The sequence below is a fragment of the Sarcophilus harrisii genome, chromosome 4 (assembly GCF_902635505.1).
Source record: "Sarcophilus harrisii chromosome 4, mSarHar1.11, whole genome shotgun sequence".
Classification (NCBI taxonomy): Eukaryota; Metazoa; Chordata; class Mammalia; order Dasyuromorphia; family Dasyuridae; genus Sarcophilus; species Sarcophilus harrisii.
Window position 1 is genome coordinate 69,330,727 of NC_045429.1, and position 21,599 is coordinate 69,352,325.

Below are 21,599 nucleotides of genomic sequence, written 5' to 3' on the forward strand. Positions count from 1 at the left end.
ATTTTCATTAGAGAGATGATAGAAAATTTTTTTCTGGCATTGGTGTGAAGGATTGATTCGAGCAAGGGGAGACCAGATTAGAGACTTATTATAATATTTTAAGTTATAGTTAATAATGGTATAAGCTAGGGTGATAGTAGGAAGGAAAAGGTTGGAGATGAGTAACATACTGTTAGAGGTAGAATTGATAGAATTTGGGAACTGATTGGAAGTAGGAGGTAAAGAGAAGAAAGCATCAGAGATGACTTCCTGGGTTTTCAATTTTCAATAAGCAGAGATAAGGAAGAGAGATAGCATTGGAAGAAAGCTGATGTTTTGGGTATATTTTCCATCTTTAGAGAAGTCCAGAAGCAGTTGAAAATACCCGTCTGAAGCTTAGGGGGAAGATTGAGGAGGAGATGTCATTTTAATCATTTACATAAAGGTAGTCTTCCAAGAGAAAGTTTATAAAGAGAAGAGAGATTTCTAAAGTTAATAACATAGTAGACTCTGAGATTTAAGGTGCAAAAGAGGAGAAAGAGTTAGTAAAGGAATAGTTTAAAGTAAAAATGGAGCCTAGATCCTAGTGTTATAGAAGTGAAAAGAGTAATAAGAAGGAACAGGGTGGTCAGAGAAGCCAAGCAAAATGAAATCAGGATAGAAGTTGGAGAAGTGGGAGGGGAAGGGAAGGATATTGGATTTGGACATGAGGAAATTAATGATTTTGAAAATTTAATTTTGAAATGATTTTGAAAAAACAGTTTAAGTAGAATAGTGTGGATAAAAATTAAATTTCAGAGAGATTGCATGAATGGATCTTAAAGAAATAGAGCACTAGAATTCTATTAATTTCATTAGAATATTTGGTCACCCTAAAATAGAATTTGTAAATTTTCAAGTCATGGCATTCAACCATCTAGTTTGTTCTTTGCTATAATCACATTCTTCTTTGAAAAGTAGTTCTTACTAATTAATATATTAATTGAAAGAGCAATGGTGAAATTGTAAAACTTTCTAAACTATAGTGTTTTCATTTAACAGTTAGATATGTTCAACTTTGATCACAACTAATAAAGTATCAACACTGTTAAAAGTTAAAAGAATGTGATTGTTCCTAAGCTCTTTTAGCAGCTATTCATAGAAAATGTTATGGTTTGCAAGGTGCTCATTTGATACCTGTGTATCAAAGTACTTGTTGTACTTACGTCAAGTAGCATTTATGCAGCACTTTAAAATGTATAAAATGCTATGTATTATCTATTCTCACCACAATGCTGGAAAGAAGATACTAACATTGTTCCCATTTGACAGATGATGAGACTGAAGCTAAGAAAGATTAAGTTACTTGATCAGCATTACACAGTATTCTATAGTTCAAGTCTTCCTGATTCCAAGTCTAGCAAAGCTTATCATCATCTGCATGTGATAGAAATCCAGAAGGGATAACGAAACTCAGTATTCACAAAGATCTCAAAAGGCTTTAACACTGGGCTGGATCAACAAGGAATCTAGTAGGGAAAAAACTTGAATTTAAAATACTGGGAAAGTGAGTCTTGACAGTAGTTCATATGAACAAGACTCAGGGGTTTTAAGGTATTGTCATCTGTCACTTTGGATCAACCACTGTGTCCAGTCACTCATGAGGCTTTGTCAGTTACACTCCCACAGCATTTCTCATTTGTCCCCATCTTTCCACTACGTAGGCCCTCACTTTAGTTCAAGTCCTCATTACCTTACTCCTGACCTGTGAGACTATGCCTTTAATTAGCCTCCTTCCTTCTTGTGTTCCTTCTTGAGTCTGTTCCCTACACAACTGCCACTTCACTTCCTCAGAGAATCCACATGGGTAATGGTGCCCTCTCCCCTAAGTCCACCTTTCCTTCTACCTGTAGTTCTGGCTCCCACCTCTGTGTCTTTGCACTCATTCTTGACCTGTTCTCTGTTCTGATCTCCACACTTTCTAATCCTTACCTCCTTTCAAGGTACAGTGCAAGTGTTGACTCATATAAAAAGCCATTCCTGATTTTCCCAACTGTAAAGGGCTGAAGCTCTCGAGTCGATGCACTGAGGTCAGGACAGCTAAGCACTTGGGGCTAATTACCAATTGGACAATACTCTATGGGCATAAGCTTGGAAAATGGCCCTTCCCACTATCCTGTGCTGGCTCAATGATTGGTGTATATATAGAGGATTGTAGGAGGGACTAAGGGGTAGAGTAAGACTAATCAGGGTCACTTTGGCAGTGGATGAGGAAGAAAGAGGTTGCAGAGGTCCTGCTTCCATCCCCTTCACTTCCAACCCTAAAGACCAAGAATAAAAACTAAGGACTTTTGCTTATCCTGACTCTGGCTGATTCTAAGGTATCCAGGGTGCTAGCTTGGTCATCACACCCAACTACGATGAAAATGCCTGTATTTATATTGTAGATACTTTATATTTACTTATCTGTACACATTTCCATCCATTAAAATGTATATTCCTTGAGATAAGGAACTTGGTAATTTTTTCTTTATATCCCTGGCAACTAGCATAGTATCTTGTACATATTAAGTGGGTATTTAAATGTTCAGTTGAAATGAAAGGAATTTATATTTATTTTGTATATGATTTATATTTGCTTATCTCTGAGGGTATTTTCATTTTTGTTCTTTTCTCCCCAGACTTAGCACAATGCCTAACATAAATAGAGTAGGCTCTTAATCATGCTTGTTGAATTGAAGTTGAATTGAATTGTAAACTCAATATGAGTCTTCAGTGTGGTATGACATCTCTCAAAAGCTCATGTGATCATAGGTTATATTGAGAGGTTTGACATCCAGGAGTATGTGTATGTGGTGGGGAGGGCATAAGAGGGTGCTGAGAGGGCAACCCTCTGTCCTGGTAAGACCAGCTCTGGGATATCATCAATTCTGAGATAAATGTCAGTTCTGGGCACTACATTTGAGAAAGAATATTTTTAATTGGAACTTATTCAGAGGCATTTAAGCAGAATGGTAAGAGGCTTCAGGAATATGCCATCAGATCACTTGAAAGAAGTAGGGATATTTAACCAAGGAAGAAAGAAGTATAGGGAAAGGAACTATAATGGGGATTATAGCCCTTTGATTTGAAGGGCTATGTAAGAGGGACTAAACATGTTCTTAGTCACCTTGCTTGAAAGAAGCAGCACAGGTAAAAGGTGGATTGAAGTAGCATGGTATATTAAACTAGTTTATTTATGGGGTCATAGGTTTTGAACCTGAAGTTCTTTCAGAAACCAATCCTCATTCCCCCCCTCCCCCCCCTCGAGGCAGTTGGGGTTAAGTGACTTGCCCAGGGTCACACAACCAGGTAGTGTTAAGTGTCTGAGACTGGATTTGAACTCAGGTCCTCAGCACCTCCTGGTGCTCTATCCACTGTGCCACCTAGCTAGCTGTCCCCTATCCTCTCATTTTTTAGATGAAACTGAGATCCAACAATTAGATCACTTTTCACAAGTCACACAAACTTCAGAGGTGAGATGTGAACCCTCTCCCTAGGACCACAACACTTGTACTCTACCATAGGCAGAAACCCAGTTATCAGGAGGAAATCATGGTAGAAAGCGTTTGGGTGGGTGTTGGTCTCTCATTGGAAGGAGAAACAGAAATTATTTTATATTGGAGTATACTATAAACCACCTATCTAGAAAGCAAAAAGATGAGGAGTTTGGGAAATAGTTAATAATTCTGGCATTAAAGTGGAGTATGCTAGTAAGTGGAGGACTGTAAAGTCTGGACAAGCTCTCTGGAGGATCTCAGGATCAGCCTGAGTCCTTGATCTTAGTGGAGGAATGAAGGAAGCAGGAGGACCACCATGAGACTGGTCAAAGATGGAGTCTGGAATCTGGCCTCTTCTCTTGTGTCTGTGGCTGAGAGAGAGAGTCTTCTGTGTCTGAGACTTCCTTTAAATACTCCAGTACGATTACATCACTACATCACACTGAGCATGAGCAACCACACTGAGCATGCGCAACTGTAGCCATTACTAACTATAGTAGCATTATATCACCACAGCACATAAAGTATGTGTACTTAGCTAGAGTGATTACATCATTAGCTAGAGAATCATTATCTCATCAATCATACTGAGTCTTCAGTATACCTTTTCAGAGTTCTGGCCCTCTACAGAGGACCTCAGTTATCCAAATAATTATTGGAGCTCTTTCTGCCAAAAAGTGAAGCAGCTTATTAATTTCTTAATTTGCTCTGATGTTTATTTCATCCTTCAAAAGGGAGAGGAACCCATGAGGGGAATTGATCTAGATCTGATTATTACCAACAGGATGGAACTAGTTACTGGGATAGAAATGACCATCCCCATTAGAATTTGTGTTAGAGCAGAAAAAGGAATTGGGATAGTCTGGCATGTACCCCTGAATTTAGGAGAGCAGATTTATAAGAGTTCAGAAGAAAGATAAACTGTATCTTTTAGACTACTAATGTTTCAAGGGAAGTGATCCTTATGGGAGTCGTGGAAAATATTCATGAATAAAATTTTGAAGATAGAAAAAATAGAAAAAAACAATTATAAAGAGAAGGGGAAATTGATGTAGAGGTTTAGGGAGCTCACTAGCCAACCTAAAAATTTTTTTATATATATATAGAACATAAAAGCAAGGTCAGGTTATAGAAATTTAATAGTATAATCCTGTAAAAAATACTATCTGGATGAATTGAGGTTAACAAGAGAAGCTAGGTACAGCAACAAAAGGGTTTGTTTCTTTTCCTTTTTTTTCAAGCTATATTTGGAGAAAAGGGAGTATTAAAGAAGGAATAGTAGGACCTTTGCTTGAGATAGATGGCATCAAGATAACTGGCAACGAAGAAAAGACAGAGCTACTCAAATTAATTCTCAATCCCTGGCCTCAAGGAGCTTTCTTTTGGGAGAAACAACATATACTCATATAAGTATAATCAAAATAAAGAGAAAGTAATGTTCTAGTGGGGAAGCCATTAGGAGTTAGAGGGGGATCACAAAGGGCTTCAACACTATGACTGTCTTAGGTCTTTGATAAAAGGGCTAGACTTACTCTGTTTGGCCCCTGAAGGCAGTCAGTGCAAGTTAGAAAGAGGCAAAATCAAATCTAATAGGGAAGATATTCCTGAGAATTAGGGTTCTAAAAGTAGAATGGGTTATTGTAGGAGGTAATAGGTTTCTTCTCTCCTGAGATCTCTAAGTAAAGACTGAATAAACACTTGTTAGTTGTTATGTAAGGAGCACACAGTTAGTTCAGGGGTCCTCAAACTAAGGCCCCATGGGCCAAGTATGGCAGCTGAGGACATTTATCCCCCTCACCCAGGGCTATAAAGTTTCTTTATTTAAAGGTCCACAAAACAAAGTTTTTGTTTTTACTATAATCCAGCCCTCCAACAGTCTGAGGGACAGTGAACTAGCCCCCTATTTCAAAAGTTTGAGGACCCCTGGTCTAGATGATTTCTGAAGTCTCTTCCAACTGAACTCAATTATATCCATATTTTGTATAAAAATGCCGTCTTTGATCCTAAACTAATAGCTTGATACAGTTTTACTCTGATACTCAATCAGAACATGGGAATGACTGTAGCTTTTCAAAGATTTTGCCATTAGCTCTAGATATTCCTATCTAGTTAGAAAGGTTCTGAGTAATAGGTCCAGTGGACTGTATGTATAAGGACCAGCCTAAGTCTTTATGGATAAGGTTCATGTACAGAATGTACAGAACCAGATAAATACCTTTTGGTCTTAGAAATCAGGAAGACTATTCTTAGAAGAATTGCTATCTATCAATGTAGAGAGTCTACACAGTGATAAAATTACAGATCTTTTGAAACAGGATATAACTATGTATACATAAAGGATTTGTTAAGCACTTACTGAGTATGTGACTGGCAAACTTTTCTTGCCCACACAGAACTTAATCTCTAATGTGGAAAATATCATCTAAAAGACAGCTGGAAAGGGGAATGAGGGTCTTGAGCTGCAGGTGTAGAAATGACCATGAAGTGATATGGAGGCTTAATCTTGGGTCAGAGAAAGAAAAGGTTCACCTTTCAGAGTTCAGCATCCTAGGAACAGAGTCCAGTAGTCAAGTGGTAAGAAGATGGGATGGAGATGATTGAGAAGTGATATGCAAGTTTGCTTATGGGCAAGAGGAGACAAAGATTTTTCTCTTAGAGCCCAGAAGCAGAGAGAGATGGTTCTTTGGGGAGGAGTTTAGAATGATGACCAGATGTAAGTTCCTTGAGGGCAAAGGATTCCTTTGGGTTTTGTCTTGATATTCTCATCATCTGTAGTATAATGCTTTTCACACAGTAAACTGTTAGTAAATGCTGAGTTGAATTGCAATAGATATTAAAGGATTGATTTGCTGTTATAGTATGTAATAACAGATATGTAGAATACTCTTTTCTCATGATATTTTTGATGTTACTTAATATATAAATTATTTCCACCTCAATCAAAATCCATAGAGAACTTTTAAAAGGTTTGGGCAAAAGACAACTTGATTTAGGATTTTCACCAAAAAGGGAATTCTTAGGAAGTCTAAGACTAACTGATAGAATTTCTTAGGTGAATATTGATAAAATTTTGGTAAAAAAGATTTAGAAAATCAATTGAGACTAAGTAAGAAAAGTAAATTGTTCTTATGAGCAAATAATGGAAATCCTAGATTTCTTCCTATATAAAGGACTTTGGACTATGCATAGGTCTCAGAAGCATGATAGATTTTAAATAGAATCAATAGTTTTTTTTTTTCTCATTTTTTATAATAATACAATAATAGTAGAGATAAGCATTTTTCTTATTCTCATCTTTTTTACTCCATCAGCTCCTTTCCTTGTCTTTTCCTACTTCTTTCAATTTCTCCTTTTTCTCATTACTCTCTTCTTTCCATTTGTTTCTCTTTCTTTACTCCTTATTTTGTTCTACTTCTTTCCTTTTTGCTCCAACAAGATTACAGGCTAGAGACATAACTTTTGACTCTCTCAGTGTCAGGGGTATTATAGTATATATCTTGGCAATGTGAAAAAGGATCTTTGTTCTATACTGCCCTTATTTTATCACAAGTTGATGCCCTAAGACTTTGTCAGACTTCCTTCTATGCAGGATGACACCATGCTCCCAACTATGTTAACTTCTTTTCTTTTTGCCAAAAGGATCATAGATTTAGGTCTGAAAGTGAACCATTTGGTATAAACTTCTCTTTTATCAGAAGGGAAAGACACAGATAGGTAAAATCGCCTGAGGTCATATAGTGACATAAAATCAGGTGATGGTTGGAATGTGATCCTCCAGCGCCATGTCTGCCCTTCTCTTCCTGGTCCCACATTGCTTAAGGATAGATTTAGCCACCTGAATTTGGGAGGCTCATTTTAAAACATGTAATATGAGGAGGATGGAATGTGATAGAAGCTCTTCATGTAAGAGATTTTATAGATCTGAGTTTACAACAGACCTTCAGGGGTAGTTTTGAACAAAAGTTAGATTCCCACACAGCTTGCTTCAGTTCAAACCCACATCAACATAGCCTACCAAACCTTGCACAATCTAGAATCAGAGCCTATCATGCATGATTAGTTAACTAGAATTTTCACTCAGGATGACCTGTCTTAGGCCTACTTAGTTGTCCTTAGTGTGCTTACCAAAACAGGGGCTCATGCAGAGAACAAATCTTTTGTGAACATTTAAACATTTATTTTTTTGAATTTATCAACTATAGAAATTAACAAAAGTCCTTAAACCTATTATCACCATAGGCACTCAACATTCACTCAAGATCTCTCCAGGCAAATACTTGTCATCTCTATACCTAATACCCAGCTTCGGTTATAAAAATAACCTTAGTGGAACAAATGAAATGAAAGAGAAAATAAAGAAAAGAGGGGGAAAAAAGCCAAACTTGATGGGGCTATGCCCATAGACAAAAGACAAAACAAAGTCTAATAGAATATTGCAAACTATGATAGAGACAGAGGTATGAATACTCCTAGCACTCTGATGCTGAACCTTCACAGTAAAGAAAGGAGAACAAGTTGTTAGGAAATGGAAGGCCATTCCCTCTTGTAGAAGGAAGGAGTGAGTATGCCCGCTGGGGATAAAGGAGCCTGCCTATCACCTCGCATAAAACTGATCCAAGTAGCCTTTTATAGCATAGGGATGAGAGCTCCTTGAATGTTTGCCATACCAGGGAACTAAAATGACACACAATCTGCCACAGTGGCACATGTCCTTTTTCTAATAGTGAATGGTTTTCTATAAAATCGTTGTGTCTCATAACAAGCATGTGGGGGCAGTTGGATTGCATAATCATGTGAGGGGTCCTCCTCACTTAGTGCTCATTCTTGCTGCTATCAATATGAGTAAGAGTTTTTCAACCCCCCTTCCCGTCTCATATGAGATGAGCATAGATGGCATAGAGCAGGGAGTTGTGGGAACTCCCTTGTGGCAGTGCAGATCCTTCATAAATGAATTTACAAACCCGAAAAATTAAATTGGCAAAAGAAGTTTATTATTAGAACTGAGAGGTCAGCTTTTGCTGGCTGACTTCCTTTGTGGAAGGTCCCTAGCAGATGAGTCCTGGCAGAGAGAGAGAAAGAGAGTTTCTAACAGAGAAATCCCAACAGAGAGGTGAATAAGGTCTTGTTAGGGAAATAGGTGAGAAAGTTAAAGACAGAGTAATGCTGAAAGAGAATATCATTTCAGCGTGCAGAGGGTTGCAACTTATGCCACGGGAAGAGGGAGGTTCTTTGGCATGGCATATTAGGTCCTCTGCAAGGAGATGAGTTGAAGGAAACTTGTTTTATGAGCAGCTCTTGGTGGGGGCTGGGAGCAGTTTGAGCTGGAATCAGAATAGAGAATCTTAGAACTGAATAAGTGTCTCTGGGCTAATCTCCAACTCAATTGAGTTGGATCCCACCCAGATAATAGAATGAAACCACTTTATCTTGATTCCCTGGGATGGGTCTCTCAGGGGAGAACTTAGCATTTCCCCCCCAAAGTCAGAGAGAAAGAGAAATAGTTTTAGGGCTCCCCTCATCAAAAGAAAACTTGTATTCATTGGATGGGAGAAAGGAGAGGACTCACTGGGATGAGGTCCTGAGGTAGATGGCAGCCAGGAGATGCCCTGGTGAATTTCACACTTGATAACTATCTTTCAAGAGTCAGATGGAACCCCAAAGGAGTCATTGGACCGGAGCATCCTCTCCAGCTCAAGTCATCCCTGGGAGGCAGAGGTGCCCTCCATCTCCACTCCATATTGAGAGTTCCTTCCCTTCTTTGTTTCCCTTAGCTCTCTACTCAGCTTCTCACACTGACTCTTCTTCGCACAACTGCCCATATAACTCATTTGTGAGCTATGCTACTGAGTCACCCAACTGTTACCAGGTACTCCTGTTTATCTGTGATTGGTTTAGCAGTCTCTGTGTTAGCAGTCTAGCCAGTTATCTGCTGCACAACCCAAGAGACATGAATTGGAGAAATTAAAAATATGATGATTTTTCATGTTTCCATGTTTGTGTTTTGTTTTTCTTCTCCCAGTTCCGAGTGTTCACAGCCCCCTTCCATAAGGTAGGCTTTGCTGATTTCTGGCTGGCCGATCAGCTGAACAGCCTGACAGTGTTACTTATGGACCTGGAATATATGATCTGCTTCTACAGCTTTGAGCTCAAATGGGATGAAAGCAAAGGCCTCTTGCCAGATAAAATGGGAGGTAGGGGAAAAACATGCATCCACACTCAAGACTAAACTTCCCGAAAACTTTGGGAATGCTGATTAGAATTGTGGTGAAAGCATAATATCAAAAACTCAACATTTTATATATTTTTTTGCATTCATACTCATGTGATATAATTTAGTTTTTAAATTTTGTGTTGTAATAATAATAATTAATATTTACATATTACAAATAATGCTTTCCAATTCATAAAATATTTTCTGTGCATTATCTCTTTTAGGCTTTTCACTAATTTATTTTGAATTAGATAATGCAAATATAATTGATTATTCTTATTCATATTTATTATTATTACTGTTTGACAGACAAGTTAGTCAAGGTTCAAAAATGTGAAGTAAAAGGAGTAAGACCACATTTGACCCTGTGGATGCTTTAAATTCAATCTATTTATAAGGAGACTTGTAATTTTACTCTAAGAATCATGAAAACCAAGAGTAGATTTTTGTAGCATCTTTCTATTTGTATTGCAGCTGCACTGTTGCAAGACAATTAATTTTCATCCTTGTGTTGATTCCTGCTTCATTTTAGTGAGGCATTGTGCTAAGCGAATTAAAAAATGCTGAGATTTTAAAGAAGTGCTTGTAGTTTTGTGTTCCCCCCCACCAAAAAAAAAAACAAAAAACTTTCTGATTATCAGATGAACTTGGTCGCCTTTGCAGTTTTAGGTAGACAAGCCTATAGCCTTCACACACTCTACAGGAAGACTTTTTGAGTAATTCCAGAGCAGGAGCCTAGGGAAAAATGAGAAATCACAGCTTTCCAACAGCCTTTCTTCTCTTGTTGAACTAACTGACCCCTAAAAAAGTTTGACTTGTAGTCAAGCTATATATAATATATATAAAATAGTCAACTACCGTAGAGAAGGAAATAATCTGAGAATTCATCATTCCTCATTTTATAGAACTGCTAGCAGTAGTTATACTAAGAGGCTAAGTAATGTGAACACGAAGTTATGTAGCGTGACAAAATTTCATTTTGTTGTGTTATGGAGAGTGATAAGCTAATTTATCTTTCTAGAGAATGTAAAGAGACTGAGGCAGAATGAGAATGCAGAAAAGAAAAAAGTAAAATTTATGATTGTTTCTTCCTTTGAAATCTTCACAGGAGAAGATGATGTTTGCCACTCATACACCTATGGAGTGCGAGCCATTGTTCAGTGCATTCCAGCATGGCTGCGATTCGTCCAGTGCCTGCGCCGGTACCGAGACACAAAAAGGGCCTTTCCTCACTTAGCTAATGCTGGCAAATACTCCACAACTTTCTTCGTGGTGACATTTGCAGCTCTTTACAGTACTCATAAAGGTAGTATGTTGGTTATAAAAAGGTTTTTGAAAACCCTGTGTTTTTTTCTTATTCTGGCACCATATCCACTTGTTATAGTTATCTCTCATTAATTACATAATAACTGAGTGAAAAGAAGCAAATTAGCAACTCAGAATGGGGAGAACTACTGAGTAAATGAGAGGTCTTGATTTATATGCACTAGGTCTTATGCTCTGACACTTTGGCATTGTTTGCTTTGGTCAGATTCCTTATTCTTTTTTGAAGCCAGGAGAGAAAGGAAAATTGCTGGGAAGAGTCCCCTTTGGCTGTCATGCATATTTTTATCTCTCTTCTTCCAGGGCTGGAGATTTTTTCCAGTCCATTTAACTGCAAATTGAGCTCCCTGATCCCTCTAGTTCCCTATCTCCGTGGAAACCACAGTTATTACCTGATTTGTTCTTGTGTTGTAAGGAGGGGAAAGCTTTTAACTCAACAACTGCATGTGATCACTGTTGGTTTTTTTTAACCTTTTCCCAAGTATTATCAGTTCAAAGCCTCTCTCCATTTCACTCAAATGTACACCTTTTTTGTTTACAGAAATCAACATTAAAAACTAAATTTTCGTCTTCAGGTTATAGAGAATATTTGAAAAATAATGATAGCTAACTTTTACATAGTGTTCTAAGGTTTGTAGAGGACTTGTGTAATCTCATTTAATTATCACAACAACCCCAAGAGGTATTTGCCATTATTATCCTCATTTTACAGATGATAAAATTAAGGCAAACAGAGATTAAGTGACATGCCCAAAGTCACACAGCTAATAAGTATGTGAGGCTGGATTTGAATTAAGATCTTGACTCCAGGCCAGAAGCTTTATCTGCTGCACTATCAGCTGCTTTTAATTTATATTGGTGAGATTCTTTCTTGGAGAGTATTTTAAGCTACTCAACTGGCACTTCAAAGAAAAACTAAATATGTCTTATGGTACATAGAAAATTGGAAGGTCACATTTGTGACCTTATATAAACTATAAATTTAGGCCAACAGAACAAATGATAAAATATATTTCACAGTTGTAAGGAATCTCAGAGGTCCCTTAGTCTGAATCTTCTCAAAGAATGAATTCCTTCTCCTCTCTAAGTATAAATAAAGATATCTCTTTCAAGAGAGATGTCCAGACTTATTTGTACTTTCTAGATATCTAGCAATATCTGTATAGATATCTATTTCTGTCTATAAATAGATATGAAAATAATATTCTTCTTTGAAAATCACCAGTATTAGGGAACTCTCTACCTCTCAGTAGTATCTGGTTCCCTTTTTCTTTTCTTTTTTTAAACAATTCTAATGGTTAGGAAGTTGTTTCTTATGTAAGTTTATCTCCTTGTAAACATTGTCTTTGTTCTCTAGGCTTATATTCTGAATCCAAGCAGAAAATGTTTAATTCTCCATATGCATGTCCCACATATATACACATATATACGTTTATATGTATACTTGCATATATGGACAAATGTATACATGCATATATATACATATGTTAAATCCTTCCAAAAACTTAAAAGACAATAATCATGTAAATTCAGTTTAAGAACAGCTTACTAAAACTGTATCATATACAGAACATTTTGCTGTGTTGAAAGATAGAGCAAGTTTACATAATTCATCATCTATCTCTACTTTCAAGTACATACAGTCAAGTCACAGGATGATATAGAATATGTAAAAAGCATAGGATTAAAGATTTACAAATAGAAGGGACCTTGGAGTGATCTAGATCAACCCCTTCATTCTATAGGTGAGGAAACCAAGGCCAGAAAACTTAAGTGACTAGCTTTGTATATGTATTTGCAGGTTGTCTCCCATATTAGATTATAAAGCTTCTTGAGGACAGAGACTGTCTTTTGCCTCTTTTTGTATCCCTAGCACTTATCATAGTGCCTAGCACAGGGGTCCTCAAACTTTTTAAATAGGGGGCCAGTTCACTGTCCCTCAGACGGTTGAAGGGTCCCACTATAGTAAAAACAAAAACTTTGTTTTGTGGGCCTTTAAATAAAGAAACTTCATAGCCCTGGGTGAGGGGGATAATCATCCTCAGCTGCCGCACCTGGCCTGCAGGCCATAGTTTGAGGATCCCTGGCTTGCACTTAGTAAGCATTTTGTAATTATTTATTGATTGATTGTCCAAGTTCTTATAGGTGGCAGGTGACCGAGGTGGGGCAGAATTCCTCTGACTCCAAATCCTGTATTATTTCCACTATAAGAGGATATGACATATATCTAGAAAAAAATAAAATTAAATTAAAATAAAATATATTTCTGGAGATAGCATTTTATGGTTAACTGAGTAATTTTCTTATAATACCACTATTAGGTAGGTAGTACAACATTATTTTCACATTTTACAGATGAGAAAACTAAGACCCACAGAGGATAGACAATTTGCCTAAGATAGGCCTTAGAGTCAGGAATCAAATGCAGGTCTTTTGATATCAAAACTAATATTCTTTCTACTATACCAACATGAGTGCATAATTTAGGTAAAATAACATTTTGGAAGTTCTAATGGGGGGAAAGTTGCTTCTAACTAAGGACAAAAGGATGCTCCATGGAGGAAATGATATTTGAGTTAGGCTTTCAAGGATAGGTAAGGATTTTATTAGGCAAAAAGGCAGAGGGAGAAAGTAAAATAAAGGAAGGTTTGAATGTTACATTTGATACAGAAGGAGCAGTCTAGATTGCTCATGGGAGAACATGAGAAAGATCTGTAGGGGTCAGGTTGCATCAGGTTATTGGAAAAAGACATTTGGATTTTATTTAGTTGGTAATGGGAAGCCACTTAAGATTTTAAGCAGATCTATGCAGATAGAAAATTTTCTTGGCATTGAAATAAAGGATTTTTTGAAAGGAAAAGAAAACAAAGCCAGAAGATCTGTTAAAAGGTTATCATAAGGGGCAGCTAGATGGCATAGTGGATAGAGTGTCAGCCCTGAAATCAGGAGGATCTGAGTTCAAATTCGGTCTCAGATACTTACCACTTACTTAGCTATGTGATCCCAAGTGCCTCACAAATAGATGAATGAATGAATGAATGAATAAGTGCATAATGAGGTGCGAATTTGAACTCGGGTCCTTCTGACTCTAGGACTGGACACCTACACACCTACAATCTCTGCCATTGGGTTAGTTATGGAAATAGATCTTATGAGCCTTGGCGCACTGTGCAATGAAGTGACTCTATATTGCATGTTTGCCCTAAGTCTGGCATTGGTGTGGTGGTCTACTGGAGAGGGAAACTGCTGGGTTACTAGGAGGGCAATGGAAGGTTGGAAACAGAAAATTTGCTCTCACCTGTGTATCAGTGGTGGGATTAGGCGTCCAGCCTGGATTTGATGGGAAATTCTAAAAAAGAAGCTTTCTTGGTGGTATTTCTGATGGCCTACTTTGTTGAATAAGCACACTTAGTGATCTCTTTTCTCAGTCTCTCCCACTGGTATTTAAAGTCCTCATTAATCTCCCTCCACCAAAGAGGAACCACCAAGATCAGGATAAACTCTCCTTTGAGGCTCTCTCTATTTGACATCAAGAGGAATGTTTAAGACTTCCTAGAAAAGATAGTGCTGCAAAATGGTATTCTCTTTGGCAAAGTGATAGCAAGTTATACATTTAATTCCTATTAAGTTGATATAGGAGGTAAAATAGTGTTGGTCAAATGAACAGTCTTAGATCTATCCCTGTCTATCCCTTTTGGAAGTTTCACAGTCAGAGAGACCATGAACTGTAGCAGGTGTTGAAGGAAGCTTACTTTTTAAAGCTTTATTCTTTTGGTCTGTCTTCTTTCACCATGGTAACAACATTGGTGGGGCATTTTCATGATTGTTTCAAAGATTATTTTTCTTGTTGTGTTATGCCACTCACTCTGATTTTATAACAATGAAGAATTCTATGCCTCTACATCATATATATAAAAAAAGGGTAGGCAGCTCCTTCCTAGAAGATTTATTTAAGTGTATTACATTAATAAGCAGTCTTCACCTTTTGTGTTTAAAAAAGGAACAGTATAAAAATTTGAGCATTCTTGATTTTCCTTTATTGATTTAATACGCCAGAAAAAAAACAACAAACCCTCTGTAGCTTGTCAGCTGGTGTCCATGTTTTAAGTATTGACATTTCAATGCAAAGATGAATTGGAGGCAGACTACAAAAGATTTGGGGGTCTTGAGATTTTTTTTCTTGGATAAAGAGTTGACTGTTATGAAGTGGCCATTGTTTAGTCCTTAATGTTTCTTGGCTGTCATCTAAGAAAGAATTAGGGAGAGCCTATTTGGAGATCAACTAATTGAATAAGCTACAGTGCTCTAATTTCTAACCAGTCAAGGAAAATGACATTTTGTTAGAATTTTCTGGGTTTTTTTTTTCTGATAGATTCTAACCTCCTTTTCAAATTATTTAATAATTCTTTTGTATATTTCACTGTTTGGTGCTCTCTGACTGTATAGAAGAAATCAAATCTTCACAATTATTTTTCATTTTGCTTAAGGTTTCTTTTTTAGATTCCTATTACTAATTCAAGAATGCAATTTTATTCTTTAATGTTTTAAAGGCAATATTTAGGGAAAATATTTTATATTAGGGTATTTTTTGCTAGTCTCTTAACTGTTCAAAATTTCCTTGAGAGCATTGTAGTGGAATTCTCAATTATTTGAATGTGTCATTTTTCTGGATCAGTAAGTAGCCAGTCTGTTACCCTACTTCCATACTTTATATAATGTGCCAAACTTTCAGACTTACTATTTGTGAATGAGTTAGAAATGCTAATTTTACTTTGATTTTATGGTTAAAAAAATTCATATTCAATTACATTTCTTGTTATAAAAAAGTCACAACTTCAGAAAATTCAAGTAGGTCATTAATTTTGTAATGAACTAATTATTAAAAGTTTGAGTCTTTGACCTTTACATGATTTTTACCCCAATAAAATTATTTTCAGGAAAATGATACAGATTTTTTTCAAATTTTAGGTGATTTTAAAAAATTCATTTCTAATTGAAAATTTTTATTTCATTACTTTTTCTAATTATAAATGATGTAAATTTTTAAAATAGGACTCATGGCTTTGTTTTGACTCATTCTGGCCAAGTGACCCTGAGAAAGTCTTTTAACCTCTCAGGGTTCTAGGCAAGTCTTAATTAAGGCTATAAACTGGAGAAAAGGGACTAACCCACTTTGATAGAGGGACTTTATACACCCTGGAATTCCTTTTAGATGAAATCAGAGGTCTAATTCCTGTCCTTATCTTTAAAAATAACTACAGATTCTCCCAGCCAGATAACATTTTGGGTGTCTTTTCTTAAGTTATCGTTGTTTTAAAACTGAGTTTACTATGAACAGCTGATGTTTAACATTTCCATGTAGTTGTTTTTTTTTTTTTTTTTTTTAAGATGCTCATGTACATAAAGGACAGAATATGTTTATACATCATGTAGTGAGGCATAGAAAAGAGAAAGGGGTGATTTTTTTTGTGTTACCTAAAATAAGTGGAGTTATAAATTGATTATGACTACAACATATGGAGGAGTTTGTCTGGGAAACAATTATAGAGAATTTTTAAATGGTTTCTTTATGACATTTTTATAGTTTTACTTATTTCCTACTTTAAATTTTATATTATAGTTAGAGTTGTTGTAATGAGTAAAAGTTATAATTATCAAGTTATTTGTTAATAATAGATTTCATAAGGAAAATGAAGATCTATAGATCTATTGATGTCTTGTTTTTTATACCACCATAGTTTTCCCCTAGTATCCTCTCCCCCTCCCAGAGAACTTTCTCCTATAACAAATAATAATTTAAGACAATAAAAAGGTCAAAAATCAAGCATAACTGATCACTACATTGAAAAAGACCAAAAGTGGGCCTTACAACCTACCACTTCATGATGCATCCTCTCATTTCTCTTTTTAAGCCGTGTTTGTTCTCTGTAATTTTGCAACATTCACTTGTGTGGGGAGGAGGGATTCTTTTGTATTTGCATTGTGGCAGTATATTGTTTTCTTTCCTTTACTTACTTCCCTCTGCATTAGTCTATGTAAATTTTTTCCATGTTTCTCTGTATTCATCACACTCCACAGTAATATGCTAAAAACATTCATGTACTAGAATTTACTTAGTATTCTCAAATTGATGAGAATCCACTTTCCAACTTTTTATTGTCAAAAAAGTACAGGAGTAATTGCTTTGATGCATATGAGGACTGTATTACCAATAGCTTCTTTTTGGGGGGTATTAGCTCAATAATGGAATTCTTGTGGATTAAAAGATACGGACATTTTAGTCAATTTATTTATATAATTCCAAATTGTTTTTCAAAATGATTTTACCAGTTCATGTCAACAGTGCAACAGTGTAGCTGTCTTCCCAGAGTTCCTCCAATATTGATTGTTGTCAGTCTTGGGCCAATTTGCAAAGTATTGAAGTAGAATGTCAGTGTTGTTTTTAATTTTCATTTTATTTAACATTAATTATTTGAAGCATTCTTTTTGTGCTTATTAATACTTGGTAATTTTTTTGAAAATTCTTTATTCATAATTTTTTGGAAAATTCTTTATTCATATCCCTTGATCACTTATCTATTGGTCAGTGGCTGTTTCACATACATACTCATGTATTTGTTAATTGTTTATATACGTTGGATACCAGCTTTTATCAGAGAAATATTATGAAAGGATTTTTTATCCCATTTGACTGTTTCCTTTCTTAGGAACATTGTTTTTGCCTTTGCAGAATCTTTTACTTTTGCCTTTTTGTCTTTTGTAATTGCCTCTGTGTCCCTTGCTTGGTTACAAATACATCTCTTACTTGTAGCTATAAGAAGTATATAATCTTTTCTAATTTTCTTAATAGTATGATCTTTAATATTTTAAAGTTCACACATCCATTTATAATGAATTGTGGAATATGGTGTAAGGTCTTGGTCTAAAACTGATTTCTGCCAGAGTGCTTTCCATTTTTCCCAGCTGTTTTTTTAATCAGATGATGAATATTTTCTTGAATAAGAAAAGTAATCAGAAATAATTATGTCATTTTCCTCATCTCTAAAATAAGAGGTTTAGTTTAGATGGTTTCTAAAATCTCTGCCTTTTCTAAATCTGTGATTGTGTGTAGTATGATCACAGTCCATTTGTGCTGCTTTATTGTATCCAATTGCTGTTCATGCCTTCCCAATTAGAAGATTTCTTTCAAATATGGGTAGTATTCCTCTAGAAATTTTAACAAGGAATGAGTGCCAGTGTTGATCAGACTATCACTTTGTTATCCCCTACTCATTCATTCATTTCCTTGATATCTTTTATACCTACTTACAACTACTATATATCTGTTGCCCTTCAGGTAATTGTACTTTTCATTCTTTAGAAACTAATATCCCATGATTTGCAAACACATAGTATCATTGGAATATTGATACTAAAGATGAGATTTTCTGTCCAAAAGGAACTTGGACTCATTGAAGAAAAAAAAAAAAACAGTTTTCATAATGCAATGCATTTTGCTTTCTCATGTTCAGTCCCAAGTTCAGCTCATTATCAGTTGAGTTCAATCCAAAATATAAATTCTGACAGACTAATAACTCCATTTGTCAACCCAACTACTTTTATGTCATGATCTGGACAATATACATTATTTACTTATCTGGTTTTTTCCCCCTATTTAGGTGCAAAACCAATCACTTTCAAGTAACTATTGAGGAGATCTTTTAATATTCAGTGTCTTGATGCAGTCAGTACAATGATTCTCTCTCCACATTTTAAAAACTTCTTGGTGTTAGAGCTTTCTTAAAGAAGTCCTCCTATGGGCCTTGTCAGTTCATTAGAATGGAAGCTTCCTGAAGAAAGAAGTGACTTCACTATTTTCTTTGTATTCCCAGCATTTACCACAATACCGGTATATCATATGCACTTTTAAAATGGTAACTTAAATTTTTTAAAAAGTTTTTTTTTTTTTAATATTTTGATTGATCAATTTTTAATTTAGATGACTAATTCAAGCAAAATCCCTAAGACATAGAATTTTGGCTTTCAGAAATAAAGGTGGCCTTTCCTTTCCTCTCTCACACTCGTTTATTTCCCTTTGCTCCTCTCTTTCCTATGCTTCCTTGATTGTCTGATATTATTTGAAGCATAATTGTTGTATTTCTTAGTTTGAGTACAAAGACATGATAATGATTATAATGTTTATAGTATTAGTATTTTTATAAGATTCCAAATTGCTTTATGAATAGTCTCATTTCACCTTTACCATGCTGGAAGGTAAGTACTATTATGAGGAAATTGGCTCTGGCAAATGTTAAGTGACTTGTCTACTTACAACTAGTAAGTATCAGGGACTGGATTTGAATTCATATCTTTCTAACTATAGATCTAGTATTCTTAGCCATTACATCACCATTTGCATCCTTAAGTTTATTCTCTCATTCTTAAATATCAGATCCACTTAAATTGTGAATCTGTTGGAACATTGAATTGAATATAAAAACAATTTAATAAGTAAATTCACTTGTTATTTGCATTAAACATATCCATATAAAATTGCTTAAAATTTAAAAAATTGTTTTTTTGAATGACTGTGTTTTACTTTTATTTGTATGTCTGGTGATTGTTTTATTTTTCTCTGAATCAATGATATTTGATAGAAGAAAAAAAGTTCCCTCTCATCATGCCAAAGCACCTCCAATCCCATGATAAAAATTTTTTTTTTTTTTATGTCTTGACATACTAGAGAATAAAGTATCCCTTAGTAACTACAGTAACTTAACCAGTCCTTGTTAATTTTTTAGTAAAATACTCTTGTTTGACAGTATCACCTATCAGGGAGACAAAATGGAAATATCTAATGTATATAACAGTAAAGAAAATAGGAAACATAAATTTTATCTGCATAGAAATGTATTATTTTAGGAAGAAGTATTTACTAATATGTATTTATTTTATATTGAGCCATATGGGAGAGTAGAAGACAAGCTATAATCTCTCTTTCTCTCTCCTCCCCTTTCTCCCTCCCTCTTTCTCCCCCTTCTCCTCCCCTTTCCTTCTCCCCCCCCCCCTTTTTCCTTTCTCTTTCTCTCTCTCTCTCTCTCTCTCTTTTTTTTTTTTTTTTTTTACTGAGGCATTTGGGGTTAAGTGACTTGCCCAAGGCCACACAGCTAGGAAGTGTTAAATATCTGAGACCAGATTTGAAGTCAGGGCCTCCTGACTTCAGGGCTGGTGTTCTATCCACTGTACCAACTAACAGCCCCTCTCTTTTTTTAAAGTATGTTGTCATTAAAGAAAAGGTGAAAGGAGCTGATATGTTGGAACATTGAATTGAATATAAAATGTTAATTGCATTAGTCATATCCATATAAAATTTATTTTCCTTAAGTAATGGTTCCACCACCCTTAATTTTTTTTCCTTATTTTATTTATAGTGGTAAAGAATACATGGCATAATAAACTGAGTTATGTTTGCAAGTTGAAAGTGATCTTTGCTGCTCTGATTTTCCTGGAACACTATCTCTTTTCATCTTTTTTCCTATCTGATTTTTTCTTGGATCATAATTATTTTTCTGTATATTATACCTCTTTACCTATCCCTGCCATTGAAATGTAAACTCCTTGAAAGCAGGAGAAATGACTTTTGTTTTCCTATATTCTAAATCTCACAGTGCTCAATGACATGGTAGTCATTTAATAAATGCTTGTTTAAATGAATGAACCCTGAGAGAGAATTGTCCCCTTCTCTAACCCCAGACAATATTATTGAAATAAATCTGATTGTGTAGTTGTCCTACACTACACACAAAAAAATCCTACACAAAAACAGTTATCCTGTTTTTAAAACTTTTTTAGGAAAAGGGTTTTTATATTTCTTTAATACCCCATCATATTCCTGGTAATTCTTATAACCGTGAAGTTCTTCCTCTCATCTATTAAGTTTCAGTATTAAGTTTATTTCCATGTTGATTATCTGAAATAACAACATGCTATAAAAACTGGATGTTTTAATTTTCTTCTGCAGAGATTCCTAGTAACAAACTATTTTTTGTTGTTGTGATGATAGCTTATTTACTTGATTACATCAATTCATTTAATATGTATTATTTGCACTGTGAAAGCATTGTGCGTATTATTGAATGTGCAGAGTTTAGATGAGAATGTCTTTTCTCAAACACAGTCTAGCAGAAAAATAAGGTACAAACTTAGATATCTATGTTATACAACATTACATAAGAAGTACATCAGAGAATTACAAAGTTACAAATTATAAAAAATTACAAAGTTACAAATTACAAAAAAATTACAAAATCACTACCACCTTGGAGAAACAAGACTGCATGTGTGGAATTAGCTCAATGCAGATGATTCACAAACCATTTTCTAAGTCCAGTTCCTGACTTTTTCCTTTATTTCATTCCTGCATAACTAATTCAGAATTAACTTATGCAAAATAGAACTTATTCTCTTTTCCACAAATATATCCCCCTTCCAGAGGGGTACTACCCTCTTTCTGATCTCTCCATTTATTCATCAGTTGCCAATTCTTGCTGCTTTTACCTCCACAACCCTTTCTTACTACTCAACTACAT

At 35.4% G+C, this 21,599-nt stretch overlaps 1 protein-coding gene across 2 annotated transcripts in view; it reads left to right on the top strand.

Annotated features, from left to right (window-relative positions):
* The window catches only part of XPR1 (xenotropic and polytropic retrovirus receptor 1), a 198,181-nt gene that overhangs the window by 121,000 nt on the left and 55,582 nt on the right, over positions 1 to 21,599 (top strand). For both annotated transcript variants that reach the window (XM_031936982.1, XM_031936983.1), the window contains exons 10-11: positions 9,517 to 9,688; positions 10,817 to 11,014. In XM_031936982.1, coding sequence (XP_031792842.1) covers positions 9,517 to 9,688; positions 10,817 to 11,014 — 370 coding nt within the window. The remainder of the gene's footprint in view (positions 1 to 9,516; positions 9,689 to 10,816; positions 11,015 to 21,599) is intronic.